The sequence below is a fragment of the Momordica charantia genome (assembly GCF_013281855.1).
Source record: "Momordica charantia cultivar OHB3-1 chromosome 5 unlocalized genomic scaffold, Mcharantia_2.0 BLBB01000005.1, whole genome shotgun sequence".
Lineage (NCBI taxonomy): Eukaryota > Viridiplantae > Streptophyta > Magnoliopsida > Cucurbitales > Cucurbitaceae > Momordica > Momordica charantia.
Window position 1 is genome coordinate 3,181,559 of NW_028275163.1, and position 13,867 is coordinate 3,195,425.

Here is a 13,867-nt window from a genome sequence, read left to right on the forward strand (position 1 = left end):
ATCTCTGAACACTGACTTTGCATTTGTTGTATTCTCTTTACGTGCAGGAGAAGAATTGAGAAGATCATACGAATGGAGTTAAATGGGAAGGGGAGGGAGAGGGAGAGTTTCGACAAAGAGGGCAACTGCTGTTGACTCGAAGCCATTGATCAATACAATCGACATGAAAGCAATGTTTGCACTCAGGAATGCATCGAACTGTGTCTTTGGATAGGTACTCTCCGAGGCATATGGGACAGGTGATGCCATTGGGGCCAGGCAGCCGCCGGCTTTCTCCAAGGATTACCTTTTCATATGATTCAATGGTGGATTCGTCCAGACCACTCAAACGGGTTGGTGGCTCTGCCTCTAAATCAGCCCCCGCCGGATTGACCTGCTGCCGATGCTGAACTTGGTTTCCTCTACCGTCGGCAAGACCATAGCCCCACTTTGCGAAGCAGATAAAGCAGCCAAGTCCAAAGACACACATTAAAGTCGGTAGAACAATCACCACACAGATGATCCGAAATACTCTGAGAGCATTATTTTCCTCTGAAATTTAAGGTGATTGTCATTTAATTTGGCATCGTAAAGTTTGATATTTTTGCAAACTACATCATGTATGACAATGAAATCCAAATGCATTTGGCAAAACGTATTTGGTCTCGTATGCAGTTGATAAAGAAGAGACGTGTGGCAGAAACAAATGTCGTTTTCATTCCTTAACCATATATGAAGTCAGAAACCTTTTTAATTATTATTCAAATCTTAGTTTAATCCCAACTGTCCAGTAATATAAACATTTTTTATGTGAGTATGTGTTCGTCAACCAAGAGCCAGTCTAAGATTCAACAGCAGCCTGTAGTTTTATTCGTTCGGTAATACCTGTATTATTTGGAATAGGGTTAAAGTTAATTCTGATTTGAAGAAAAGAATGTTTTGTTCTTATTTGCATCTTTCATCAGGTATTTGCTTTGAGCTTTTTCTCAACCAACTATGATATATACAAGTGACGATAAAGGAATTTGTTCTTACTGATCTCAAAAGTTTGATTTTGCATGCGAGGATGAAGTTTCGAGCTTTATGTGAGATATAGTTTAAAGATAAACTTTGCAAATAGTGACAAAAGGCAGAATTTATACCTGTTGTGTAATTGTAACAGGTAATCCCCTGGCCATTACTATTTTTGTACCCACAAAGCCGGCCTTCTGACTCACAGATACCACAAGCAGGGCTGTACCAGGTTAACACGAGATCGCCATTGAGGTTTGATGAAAATCCTTCAGCCTCATCTGGGCGTGATACAGGGACAGGTAAAGTAGCAATGATCTTGCAAGCGGTTGACATTGACTTGACAAAACTCATGGAAGAAGTAGCCACAACCGAGTTGGTGGAATTGCTTAGGCAACCAAGGACCGGAAAACGCGATATTGCAAACTGAGACGGGCAGCTTAGAAAGGTAAAATTCTGACTAAAAAGGGGCATGAACGGAGAATCTGAGATTTTGAAGCCTTCAAGAAGCTTTCTAGGAAGACAAGCCTCTGGATCATAGAGCTGTATCTGTTGAGTGGCATAATCGATATCCCTTACATAAAATTGTCCTGAAGAATATAGATTCAGAGTCGTGATACCTGCTTTGTTGCAGGCTAAGTTGAAACCGGGATAGCCGCATCTTGCAGGTTGCTGTTCTGGAATTCGGAAGGGGAACCGGATGGAGAATTTGTCGTTTATACACTTGGAAGTCGAGCAACTCTCAGCTGTGGATAAACTAGGGAGGATGGAGAGGAAGAGAAAGATGTGTGAGAAACCCATTAGCTTGGCTTGAAGAAAACTTTTGTACAGTTTATAAATCTGATCTTTTATTGTTGATCATTGGGGTTGAATAAATTATAAGAGGATTAGTTTATGTTTGTGTTTTGACTTGATCAAACTATTCTAAAGTCAGAAGTTTTGGAGGTTGTATCCAAACTTGTACTTGTAGAATGGCTTTCTTTAGCAGTGAATTCCACAAGTAATAGAGCTAATAATTTTGATGCTGACAAGGGAAAGCCTCAGGATTGAAGATGACCATACCCATTTTTAATTAAGAACTTCAAATTGAGAATTAGCTTTCAACATATATATATATATATATATTTTGCAAAGGTAATTAGCTTTCAATATTTGTTTTCCTATATTTTGTGCTTATTTAAGTTGTGGAGAAACTATATTATATACACTTAAACTATAGTTATTTGTAACAATATTGGAAAGATTTCAACTTATCTAGGTCAATCTCAACCCTTAATTGTTGAACTCAAAAATAAAAAACAAAATCCCAACCCTTAATTTGGATTTGCTTAATTAAAGAATAAATCCAACTTGAAGCATATGTCCAATTGAAAATTCATAGAGATCAATGTGTATACATGGAATTAAAAACTCATCTGCAAATCGTTTATTTATTTTTAAATAAAGATACAAGTTGGGTGAATGGAATTTGAAAAAAAATTAGTTTAAAAGATATTCTATTTACTCATCCTAACGAATATTTTCTATACTTGCCTTTATTTTATCCATATGACTTAAGCTTTTGTTTCTTGTTGCTCTCTCATGTCAAATTATCATCATAAATAAAAGTTTAAACAACGAAAACTTATTAGAATTCTTGAGATCATCACTAAATAAAAGTGTAAACAACAAAAACTTATTAAAAGTTTAGAGATGAATTTAAACATTTTGAAGTTTGAAGATTAAATTGACAACTATTAAAATTTGGTGAATAAACTTATAATTTAAGTATAGAAGAGATCTTAGAAATCATAGGCTAAATTTAAGTATATGCAAGCTGCTTCCAATCAAACCAAAAGAATCAATGGCTTGTATTTAAAACTTTATCCAGTCTCACCAGTTCTAAGGTACAAACATCAAAGCCAGCCCAGGAAGGCAGATAAAGGCAGCAAAATATTTTATGATTGGTATTCTCATAATCTGAATTCTTTTACAGAACAAGAATGCAAATTTACAGATTGGATAGCTGACTCCAGAATGTTTTCTTTTCTAAACAAGAAGTTTATATTAATATCAGGGGAATGCACAATGATACCGACACGGATTTGGCAGCAAGTCTATGATGAGGAAGCTTCTGTTTGTTGTTTGTCTTTGGGAGCCAAGGAGGCCGGCTCCAGTATAAGATCTCCTACTCCCCTTGGCGGGCCGATGCTGCAACGAGCTGTGTTGTGCATTACAATTGCATCTTTAATTTTCTGAAACTGCAGAAGGAGAAGATTTGAGATTCTGAGTTAAAATTTAGAAAATATAGAGCTTCTTATATTGATCATCATTTGATAAAAATACAAAGAAAAATATCACTGCCTGCCATAAGATCAACAACTGACTATAGCTTTTCAAAGATGGAGATCGGAAACGCATTTACAGTCCATATTAGATTCACAGATCCACAACAAGCCTTGCACATTCACATCCACAACTTGAAAATTTACTTAAATTTGAGCACACATTCTGCTCCATTATAAGCTAAACCAATAAAATAGGATGAATTGTTTGAAGGTGCTAACCTTCGCGAGTGAGCATGAGAAGGACTCCAATTGACCGTCAGCGCCACGATAAAAGTGGAAATAAGGAAGGACCTTGACATTCAAACTTTTGCACATTGGCTTGTTTTCATCAAAATTGACTTTTAGGAATACAATCTCAGGGTGTTCATCAGCTGTTCTGCATAGCTGACAGTTCCATTCGAACATATATATGCACATACATCAGAATATCAAACAGAAAACCAACTAAAAATTCTGATAGTCTACCAAGTCAGATTTAACTGTAAGATGCATTTGATGTCAGCAACATTCACAAGAAACGAGTATGAAATTAAGAAGTGTACACTGTTCTGGAGCTTTCTCATCATAACTTCAACGTAAGGAAAATAATAAGAAAAAAGAGTATGCTTATCTTGGATATATTTTAAATTCACAGTTTTCTCTTCCTCATGAAAAGACCAATCAGCAATCAGCATGCATGAATTCGTATATCAAATCTTTTATTCACTTGCTTCATATGAGCAGTTTTCTTGACAAGAAATACAGTTATTCTTCAACTTCAGATTCAAACGAGGGGGTCACCAGGTTGCATATTTTAAGCATCTTGAGACCAGCTACTTGGGATATCAAATATTCAGAAATTTTCTTGATTGCCAAATTCTCTGTCTACAGTTTCAACCTCATAAAACATAGACAGGAAAATTTTATATATCTAATAGCGTGGCACTTTAAAGCTTTTCATCTTAATAACTAAACAAATGCAGCAGTCATTGTATGTATCCAAATTGAATCAAGACAAAGAGGGGCACAAGTTCATTTCATGCCAACTTGTTCAATAAAATGGTACTACATCCAGTTCCAGAAAATGCTGAAAGCATGTTCTGATTATTTAATAGTAAATGCAAAAAAGATGGAATTAATTCCTATATCAGGATGAACTTAACAGGCCAACTTCAGAAACTGAATTAAAAGATCAACTTCGGAAATATAAAGCATTATGAAGAAAGTTACCCGGGGAAATAATGCCCTGCAAGAAGCACACCAGGTTCCATAAAATTCTACAATAACTAATCTATCACCAGCTTCACTTAATGCAGTCAAAAATTCCTGTGTTGAATGTATATCAATCATGTTTGGTGCATTCTTTTCCCACCATTTTGGCTGGTCTTTTTCGGCCACAGCAGCCTGTACCTGTAGCACCATAGAATAATTAACAGGAGCCACTAAGAAAGTGATTCACTTTTTTTTTTGTTTGACTAAGAGGCACTTCCTTAAACAGATGATTGTGAATAAAGGAAAAGAAGGGAAAATAGTACAGCATCCTGCCCTCAGAATGCTAGGGTGAAATTACAAAATGTTGTCCCATTGGCATTAACTAATAATATGGAAGCAGTCACAAAAATTTTCAGCCGAAGGACCTCCATCTAGAGGCCAAAAGAGATTTGCATCTCTTTCACTGCTACAAACTGAATGAAAATTTTGCGAGCTGCTCATTTCCCCTGGGAGCTTGCAGGCATGCAATAAGGTAACTACGAAGATATTTGAATGTGAAGATGCTAGAACTTTCCAACTTCCAGACATTTGAATCCAGACCATGAGATATATGAAAGCCTTCCATGATGTCAAGTGAAGCTCACTCATAATCTCTCTCATTAAACGACCTTCGAAACCCAAGGTCCTCCAAGAATTCCCAGGATGGTACGTTGGGAAGGGAAAATATATCCAATTTTAAAAAAAATGAGGAAAATCCATATGGGGATAAATTGTCAGATAACTGATAAAAATACAAACACCAACTACCAAGAAAAATTTAACTGTTCGATCAACTAGTCCGTACAAGTAGCTGCCTCCATGGCAATGGCAATACTGTCGGCCGCCAAAACTTCCTTTATCAGTAAATTCATAAGAAATATCCGCACTTGGTCTCTGGGTCTCACCATTAGGGTTGTATATCATCTGCCCAAATTTCAATTCGGCATATGGAACTCCAAATTGAAAATAAAATTCAAACAAACCCAACAAACAGGTTCTTCCTAGTATCATCGGGCATGCGAAAAAGCGCAAATTGTTGGTGGTGGATATCCTTATACAACTAAGTTCATCAGAAAAACTATTAATTTCCATCGAACACATTATCAATAAATAATTGTCACTAATTTCACTAGATATTCAACAAAAATCTAGACAATTAACAAGCAGACATAGAAATCCAACCAAAAAATAAAAGTTCTGTACCTTGAAAGACACGAACTTGTTTCTGGGTCTGAAAGAAAGAGGCATTACAGAGCCAGTGGAATAACATGGCAGAGGAATCAACCTCTTATCCGAGTTTGGGATGGGTGGAAGACAAGGCTGAGTAGAACTGTAGGAGGAGGCAAAGGAGGTGGGTAAAGAAGCAGAGGAGAAACGGACGGAATGCGACGAAAATGTAAAAACATCGGCCATTTAGAGACGAACAACGCAGATTTCTAGTTCAAAAGACAAAAATTTCTCACCCCCCAATTGGGCGACGAGCTAAACAGCATGGGGGGAAAGGCAGCCGGGTCGGTTGAAGGAGGAGAAGAAGAAGGGTGGATGTAATTGTGGCTGTTTTGTTCTGCAACTTGAGAGTAAAAGGAGTATCTAGTATCTCCAGAGTGTGGGATTGCTTTGCGCCGCGAGCGCGTGAATCAGAGAGAGAGGCTTTTACACTTTCCCACCCACGGTTGCAAATTGCAATGACAATGGCGCAATTTACCCATTTATGGTCGTGTGATTTTGATCTTCCTCCTCAGTCTAATTTTGGATTTTTTTGCCCAAGATCTTTACCACATCTATTTCCAACGTCTTCACCGCCCCATGTTGTATTAAAAGAAATAATTTTAGTTTTGAAATCGAATTTTGTATGAAGTTTAACTTAAAAGCATGGTTTCTCGACCTACTTGATTATGAGATTTCTTTGTTTATCTATAAGTAGAAGAAAACCTATAATCGATAGGAAATCTATAGTCATTAGGATATTATCTCCTTTCGAATTGCTTATATAAGGACAAGTCAAATTCTATAGATATCGGGATCTTCCTCTCTAGCAGGCCTTTATTGAATTCATACCAACTTTAGATTAATTGGCTCGTTACTTATCTATGACTAATCAGAGGGCGACTAATCAAGTGACCTAGATGGTTGAGACAACCAACTGAATATGGTTTCGTAGTCCAACCGAACCAAACGGGTCAACTAGCAGGTGGTCAGCTACAAGGGCAAGCCAAGCCGACCAGTCGATCCACCAACGGGTCTTGATCCTTAGTTCTTGGGTTGGTTCTTCTTCTTTGGTCGTGACCTTCTGAATTTTTGGGCGTCCACTTGATATTTCTTGCTTTACTTTACCCATGATATTTTGGTCCAAAATATATATGTCTGAGTTATGTTTAAGTTGGTACAATAATTCAATGACACATCAATTTTTTATTAATCATCTGTCAGACCGATGTAATTTAGAAATTTTTATATACGAAGGAATTATTTTAATATATTAAGTGTAAAATTAAAGGTTTTAAAACATTAGGAAATAAATTAAGAATTTTTAAAAAATTGACACTGACAAATTGATATATTTAGTTTGATAAATATTAAAAAAAATAGGAGAAAAAAAAGAATAATGGGTTTGGTTCTGGTATAAAAATGGTCTTCATTAATTATTATACGCGCGAGAGAATAAACTGGGCAGGGCCCAACGGATGCTCTGTCCAATCTGCCATTTCCGCCGCCGGCGTCCGGAATCTGCACCTCCTCTGTTCTAATCCTTTGTTCTTCACGCTTCATCTTCTAAATGCTTTGAATTCTATTCCGTTTTCAAATTCAGAGTGATATGGCCGAATCCAGATCGGACCCATCGCCACGCCCTCTTTCACCCGGTACCCTCCTCTCGTCTCAAATTGCTTGTTTAATCTTGTTCCTCAGTACCTCCAATTCCATCTGCGCGTTTTTGTATGTATGTAATCTGAAGTTTGTATTTATGTTTGATATTGTCATTGACGGGATGAGTTTGCATTGAGTTCACACTTTCTCAGGACTCTTCTTTTTCTTTTTGACGTGATCATCTGTTTTTCCATACGAGTCATATGGAATCAATAGTCTTGTGCTAGCTGATTGAGAATTAATACCACCCAATTCGTTTTCGACAGAAATATTACAGACTGATAGATCGCCTCGTCATTATAAGGAGACTCATGGAATGCGTAATGACATTGATGAGAACACCTCGATGGATCAAGTCAGAGCGCCAAACGTGTTTGAGAGAGTAAAAGAGGAGATCGAGGCGCTTGTTGAAACGATCCACAGGAAGAAAGAGGCGCCTATTAGTGAAAGAAGGTTTTTATGCACTAATTATGCAACTATGAACCTGCAGTTGGTATATATATATATATTTAATATCTCGCTCATATTTTACCCCACGTGCAACTAAACTTCAACGTTTTAATTTCATCAATTGATATCTTTCAATGGTTAAAAGGTGGCATTCTTTAAAGTTTTGTGTTAAGGCTAGATGAGAGACCATTTTTATGGGGGTTGGTTTTGTGGATGCATTATACGTTTCCTAATTAGATATGAAGGTTTAGTGCTAATGTTTTGCGTTCTTTCGTTACTTGATTTTGGATTTTAAGTGGCTGAGTTTGTGTGTGTGTTTTCTCTCTGGATTCTGGATAATTTATCCATTGGTTTCTGGACCAAGTTTGGTTTGATTTTGAAGATTGTCTACTTATCCGTGTTAAGAATTCAGTTTAATAAATAAACAAAAGAGTTATACCCTTATATATAATATATATATGCATGCATGTATAAAGGGTTATGTTGTTTGTGAATTGTTTTGTGATTGCAGGGATGAAACTGTCGCAGCAGAGTCCAAGGAAGAAAAAACAGAGTCTCAATCAGGTGGTTTCCTTGTATCTTTTCATATTAGAGTTTGAAACTGCATATTATCATATCTTTCTCGTCTCCTTGTAAATTAGCATATCTTCTTCAAGTTTTTTCATGGGGTAAAAGATGGGAGATTGATGTATAAACCTGGTCTCTTGGAGGGAAGTAAAGCTTGATATGTCAAAACAAGTATGGAGTTTATCTTCTTCTTGTGTGTGTGGATCAGATAATACAGTGAATGCAGCAAAAGTGCTTGAAAGAGCAAAGGACGAGATTGAGAAGATGTTGCACATTAAAAATTCACATCATCAGAAAGAAACACATGGCCAGCGTGATGATATAGGAGAGGATACCCCATTAAATGAAGTCAAAGCTCCAAATGTATTCGAGCGGGCAATGGAAGAATATGAGGCTTTTATTCAGACTTTTCATTCTAAGAAAGAATCTCAGGCGTTTGATAAAAGGTCTCAATTTACTTATTTTTAATTAGTTTGGATTGAGTAGCAATGAGATAAATTTTAACGCATTAAAGTTTCATCTCTAACCTGTTTCATTTCGTGCAATTATTTTGAAGGGATGAAGCAGCCAATGCTGAATTAATGCAGAAAAAAACAGTGCTTCTCTCAGGTAACACTGTTTTCCCCCCTCCTTCTGAGGATATCAAATTTGGCATCTGTGGCAACTTCTGCCACAGTTTTCTTCAATGAGTTCTCCACGGATGCTTTTCATTTCTGTTCTATCATCATTTATGACCTTAGTACTCTGGTTCACTTTTCAACCTCCTGAAATTTGCTTTTGATTGGTTTTCCATATAAAATGGCCACTGATACACATATATGGAAGCTCCATATAGTTTGTTCAATTTGTTGTTGCCTTCCGTCATTATATAATTTAAATTGCTAATGGCCTAATTTTTTTACTTTGGATTACTCATTACTTATATGTTTTATCCTACAGTAAAACAAAATTGCAGCTCTTATGCTTCTAACGAGGTTCTTTTTGCGGAACATGATGCAGAAATTAGTTCAAATGATAAACCACCAAATTGGAATTACAACCAGACTCAGAAAATGATATTCAATGAAGTGAAAGGGCCAAATATTTTTGAGAGAGCAAAAGATGAAATGGAGGCATTTGTTCATACCATCCATCATAAGAAGGAAACTGATTCACCAGCGAAAGAAGGATTTATGTCAAAACTCGGAAATTGTTTGGAAATAATATGCTCTCCATCAAAAGAGAAGGGTGATTAAAGCCAAAATTTTGCATAAGCTGGTACATTTCCCATCCCCACAGGAAAAAAATTTGACTATCAAGTATGATGGTTTATTTTCTGGGCTCTTTCATCTGTATTGTTTTATGACTAAATGAATAATCGACAGTCATATACTTTTCATTGTGCATTACTGTGATGCACAAGAGCTTCATACTTTTCCATTTTGGGGATAAATGTACATCCATTATAAGCTCGAATTTGTAAATTGTAATAAAAATTTGCACAGTGCATTGAATTCTTAACTTACTTTCATAAACAGTAGAAGATGTGAGAAGATAATGGTAAAATTTTGCCTCCAAAAATATATGGAACATTGATGATTGACAGACAATCATACAGAAATCTGTTTGCATACTTCACAAAACTGCATTATTTGAATATCGTCTGAAACAGAGTTAACAATACAAGGCTTCTTCCTCCTGCAAACGATTCAGCCCTCCAAAAACTTGTATGTGGGAAAACAAACACCATCCATTCCTATTAACCAAACACGAAGTAATGTATCCTCGCCCACATCGAGATAGCTTCGTCGTTGAAAGGCTTCTGCTTAATTTAGAAGAACTTGACATACGACCCAAAGCCAGCCCTCATGAAGACCAAATGCTTCCACCATCTTCTGTTTCCTAATTCTGAAAATGGAGATTTTAGCACCACTATGAAGTTAGTTTTAAACAAGAAATAGCATTTCTTTTTACAAGAAATGGTTATGAAACATAAGTCTCACCAGTTCTGAATGAGTGAAATGAACTCTTATTTTAAAAACAGAAGACTGAAGTAAGAAACAGAACAGACCTAAAAATGAGATATCCAAACAATGCTTAATTATGGTACTGGATTCATCTGAAATGAACTCATGGAAGCTTTATCTGATCTTTTCATCCATGCCAGTGCTTCCAGAACAATCACTGCAATGAGTATTATGCTAAGAAGAAATCCATAGCCTACTTTCCATTCATTTCCTGCACCTCCAATTTGAATTCCCAACACTATGTTCAATGCTCCAAAAAACAGTGCAATCCTTCCGAACCAATGGTGGTACCAGTTCCAGTACTTTCTGATTTTAGCTTCCTTGTTGGGTCTCAGAAAGAATGCCAATACCTGAATTTCCCCAACCCATCAAATCAGTTACTCAAATCCTCATTTCTTTGCCAGAAAAAGATATATTTACGTGTAAGTTTTTCTGAAAAGTTGTTGACTGATAGTCTCATGTTTATTTTTTTCAGAACATAGGTAACTGGTGCACTTATAAATAGTATTTTACTGTTCTAACCTAAGTAGCAGGGTTTGGGCCTTGTTGGGTCCAGCCAATTTAGAGAAATATGCAGGGATTTGAAAACCAAAGATTGAGACAGACCTGAAGAATGCTGAGCACAAGGACAAAGATGCCAATGCCTCTATGAGTAGGTACGTTGGCCTTAATTTTGTTGTAAAGTTGTCTTCCAAGTAAAATAGTAGCAAGTCCAATGGCAAAGCCCACGAACTGAATTATTGAATGAAGATAGTACCAAAGAGGATCCTTATGTCTGAAGTATCTGGGAATGATTGCCCCAACTGGAAGGATGAGACCCCATCCAATTATCCCCAATACACCATGGTTCTTCTTTATCTGCCCAATGTCACTGCCTGCTGCTGCTGCTGAAGACTTGGAACCTGTGTCAAAGAGAAATACAAGTGTATGCCAAAAACTTCAAGAAATTCTCAATGGTGTTAAAGAGAGTTACAGACAAAGTTGATGTGGGTAGAAACGAGGTAGCAAAAGAAACCTGCAGCGAAGTCAAAAACAATCGCTATCTTATCGCTATGAGCAGACAAGTGATTATGTCTGGGATAAGCATTCCCAAAAGCCAGGAGAATTGGTTGCTGAGAAACCATGGCGCTGAATTTGAGCTGAAATGCGATGTAAATGGTGGCACCATGAAGCACAACTGATGCAGGAACATTGGTGAGTGGCAATTCTCCTTTGTCTTCTATTACTTCTGATTGCTTTCTTCCCTGCAAGTAGTATTGGTAGATTCTAGCATGCCCTTTCTTGTTTACCCATCCCACCATTGCACTTGATCCCACCATCATCCCATCTCTAGAAAACCCAATCCCCACCCACCCCGTTGTGTATAAAGCTGATACAATGATGTTCATTACATGCTCTTCATTCTGTGTATACTGCAGAACCCAACACAAAATCTTCAAGTTTCCTTTTCTCTTTTTCCAAAGCATTGAAAAATATCTCAGATGAAATGAAACTTACCCGTAATACAAATGTATTCCAGATGGGCTTGCAGACGATGTTGGTTAGATTACCATACGGTGGTGGAAGAAAACTCCTGAGATCAGTATCACATTGCTCAGATACACCACCACTGTAACCGCCGTTGCTGCTGTTGTCTACCTCGACGTAATCGTCATCGTCATCCGCCATGGACAGTGTCTGCAGGTCCAGAACATGGAGGAGAAAACAGAACACAGCTACACATTTGGCTACAGATATCAGAAAGCCCCCTTTTGCCATTAGGAGAAGAGTTTGAAGGTGGGATTGAGCTGGGTAATTAATGATGGAAGCAAATGGTCTAGCAGAAGATGAATGAAGAACAAATGAACAAGAAGAATGGTGATTGAAGAAAAGGGGAAGCGGTTGAGAGGTTGCAGTAGCTTGGGTTCTAAGGATGGATTGATTGAACAATGTTAGTTGGTTTGTGGTGGTGAAAGCGACTAGGGACAGTGGTTGGTAATTGATGGCAAAATCATCATCATTTTCCCGCGAAAACCCACCTGCCAGTTTTCATCTCTCTCTTCTTTTGTGAAGTTGCTAAGAATTCATGATCTTTTTTCCCAAAGCCATTTGATTCTTGAACAAAACTTTGTATTTGATTGTTAATGTAGGATTTTTTCAAATTTTAGTTTTATGATAAGTAATTTTTTTTATAGTCAAATATATATGCATTTGGACTTATGGTATTGTAGGAAAGATAGGAAGAACTAAACTATGTTCAAGTTAACTACTCCACGTGGATGACGAAAATAAAAAGACAAAACTTGCACAATTCTTCCCATTTTGTAAAACCAATATTCAAACTAAAGATTTGGTGACATTTAATAACTATTTTCAGAGGAGAAAGAGATTTGTAATGGTTTTTAGGGCCTTAAACTTGGGAATGAAGTGCTGCTAATTCCAAGTTCAAAGAGGTTGGCTTGTTTTGTGTTGCAAGATACCATAATTAGGTGTTTGCTACTTTAAACAGCCCAATAATCATCAAACCTTTCCAATAATGTGTCCAAATTTCCAAAAAGGTGGTCAGTTTTGATTGTACTAAAAAGGGAGAGAGAGAAGAAAAAGTTGGTGTGAAGTTGAAGGATTTGAAATGCAGTGCTTTCTCTTGCACTATCTTTGGCACACTTTTCAACTTGCCATCCAAGAGTTTGGGCCAAATTGGGCTTGGGTTTAAGTTTGCTAAGTTCTTTAACTCATGAGGCCCATAGTACCCATTTTTCTCAAGAAAATTATCATGGATTTGATATTACTCAAGTTTCCAATTTCCTAAAGTTGTTTTTGGAGTTCCCTAAAGTTTTTGTTATACTTAAAAGGTGAGTTTACTTGGTCTTTTAGGACTCTCCTTACTTCACAAGAGCTTCCTTGATACTTGGACTAATCCGATCTTCTTAGCTAGTTTGAACACGGTGAAATTTATAGTACATTATCTGTCATATCAGCATCGTATTAAAAATGATGTGGAGTTTATCAATGTTAAAAAATTATTTATAAAGATAAAATCATAGTAGGAACAAAAAGAGTATGAAACTTCTATAGTATAGGATTTTTTTTATGTTGATCATTAAGAGGGGTTGATAGCTTCTACAACCATCTATCGAAAATGAATGTAACTATGACCAATTAGATCTTCTATGGGCTGTGATGATTAAATTTTCGAGTCTACCTATCTATAAGACAATGTTGAGTTATAATAGTTGGTTTTGACTAAGATGGAACAAAATCAAACTTGTAATATACGATATAAAAATTGATTGGGATGGAAAAAAATCAAAGTTTAGAGAACAAATTATCGTCTTATTTTTTACCAATATAAAAATCAGTTTAAAATACTATTTTACTTTCGGTTTTGATTCATTTTGGCTAATGTACTTTTTAACTTTTATTCATTTTAATTCATGTATCTCAAAATATTTG

General features: G+C 36.6%; 4 protein-coding genes and 1 long non-coding RNA gene across 6 annotated transcripts; 2 read left to right on the top strand and 3 right to left on the bottom strand.

Moving 5' to 3' along the window:
- Window positions 1-64: 64 nt before the first annotated feature.
- Window positions 65-1,791, bottom strand: LOC111016421 (putative RING-H2 finger protein ATL21A). The gene is made up of 2 exons (XM_022291825.2): window positions 1,122-1,791; window positions 65-531 (listed from the first exon to the last, which is right to left on the bottom strand). Exons 1-2 carry the CDS (start codon window positions 1,789-1,791, stop codon window positions 65-67), a joined length of 1,137 nt encoding a protein of 378 aa, XP_022147517.1.
- Window positions 389-2,021, top strand: LOC148211157 (uncharacterized). Its single transcript, XR_015791082.1, has 2 exons — window positions 389-543; window positions 1,142-2,021. It is a non-coding gene; the product is annotated as an uncharacterized LOC148211157 (long non-coding RNA).
- Window positions 2,022-2,810: 789 nt separating this feature from the next.
- Window positions 2,811-6,231, bottom strand: LOC111016419 (thioredoxin-like 2, chloroplastic). Its single transcript, XM_022291823.2, has 4 exons — window positions 5,751-6,231; window positions 4,527-4,706; window positions 3,537-3,701; window positions 2,811-3,230 (listed from the first exon to the last, which is right to left on the bottom strand). Exons 1-4 carry the CDS (start codon window positions 5,958-5,960, stop codon window positions 3,087-3,089), a joined length of 699 nt encoding a protein of 232 aa, XP_022147515.1. The 5' UTR covers window positions 5,961-6,231; the 3' UTR covers window positions 2,811-3,086.
- A 952-nt stretch (window positions 6,232-7,183) lies between these two features.
- LOC111016373 (uncharacterized) lies at window positions 7,184-9,929 on the top strand. Of its 2 annotated transcripts, none has more exons than XM_022291758.2 (6): window positions 7,184-7,408; window positions 7,679-7,865; window positions 8,374-8,426; window positions 8,638-8,875; window positions 8,986-9,038; window positions 9,369-9,929. In XM_022291758.2, exons 1-6 carry the CDS (start codon window positions 7,363-7,365, stop codon window positions 9,662-9,664), a joined length of 873 nt encoding a protein of 290 aa, XP_022147450.1. In that variant the 5' UTR covers window positions 7,184-7,362; the 3' UTR covers window positions 9,665-9,929. The 2 variants fall into 2 exon arrangements, with proteins under 2 accessions (XP_022147450.1, XP_022147451.1); XM_022291759.2 differs by having other exon boundaries at window positions 9,429-9,929.
- Window positions 9,930-9,953: 24 nt separating this feature from the next.
- LOC111016372 (cytochrome b561 and DOMON domain-containing protein At3g61750) lies at window positions 9,954-12,745 on the bottom strand. The gene is made up of 5 exons (XM_022291757.2): window positions 11,933-12,745; window positions 11,451-11,847; window positions 11,042-11,337; window positions 10,480-10,785; window positions 9,954-10,316 (listed from the first exon to the last, which is right to left on the bottom strand). Exons 1-4 carry the CDS (start codon window positions 12,191-12,193, stop codon window positions 10,510-10,512), a joined length of 1,230 nt encoding a protein of 409 aa, XP_022147449.1. The 5' UTR covers window positions 12,194-12,745; the 3' UTR covers window positions 9,954-10,316; window positions 10,480-10,509.
- Between the last annotated feature and the right edge of the window lie 1,122 nt (window positions 12,746-13,867).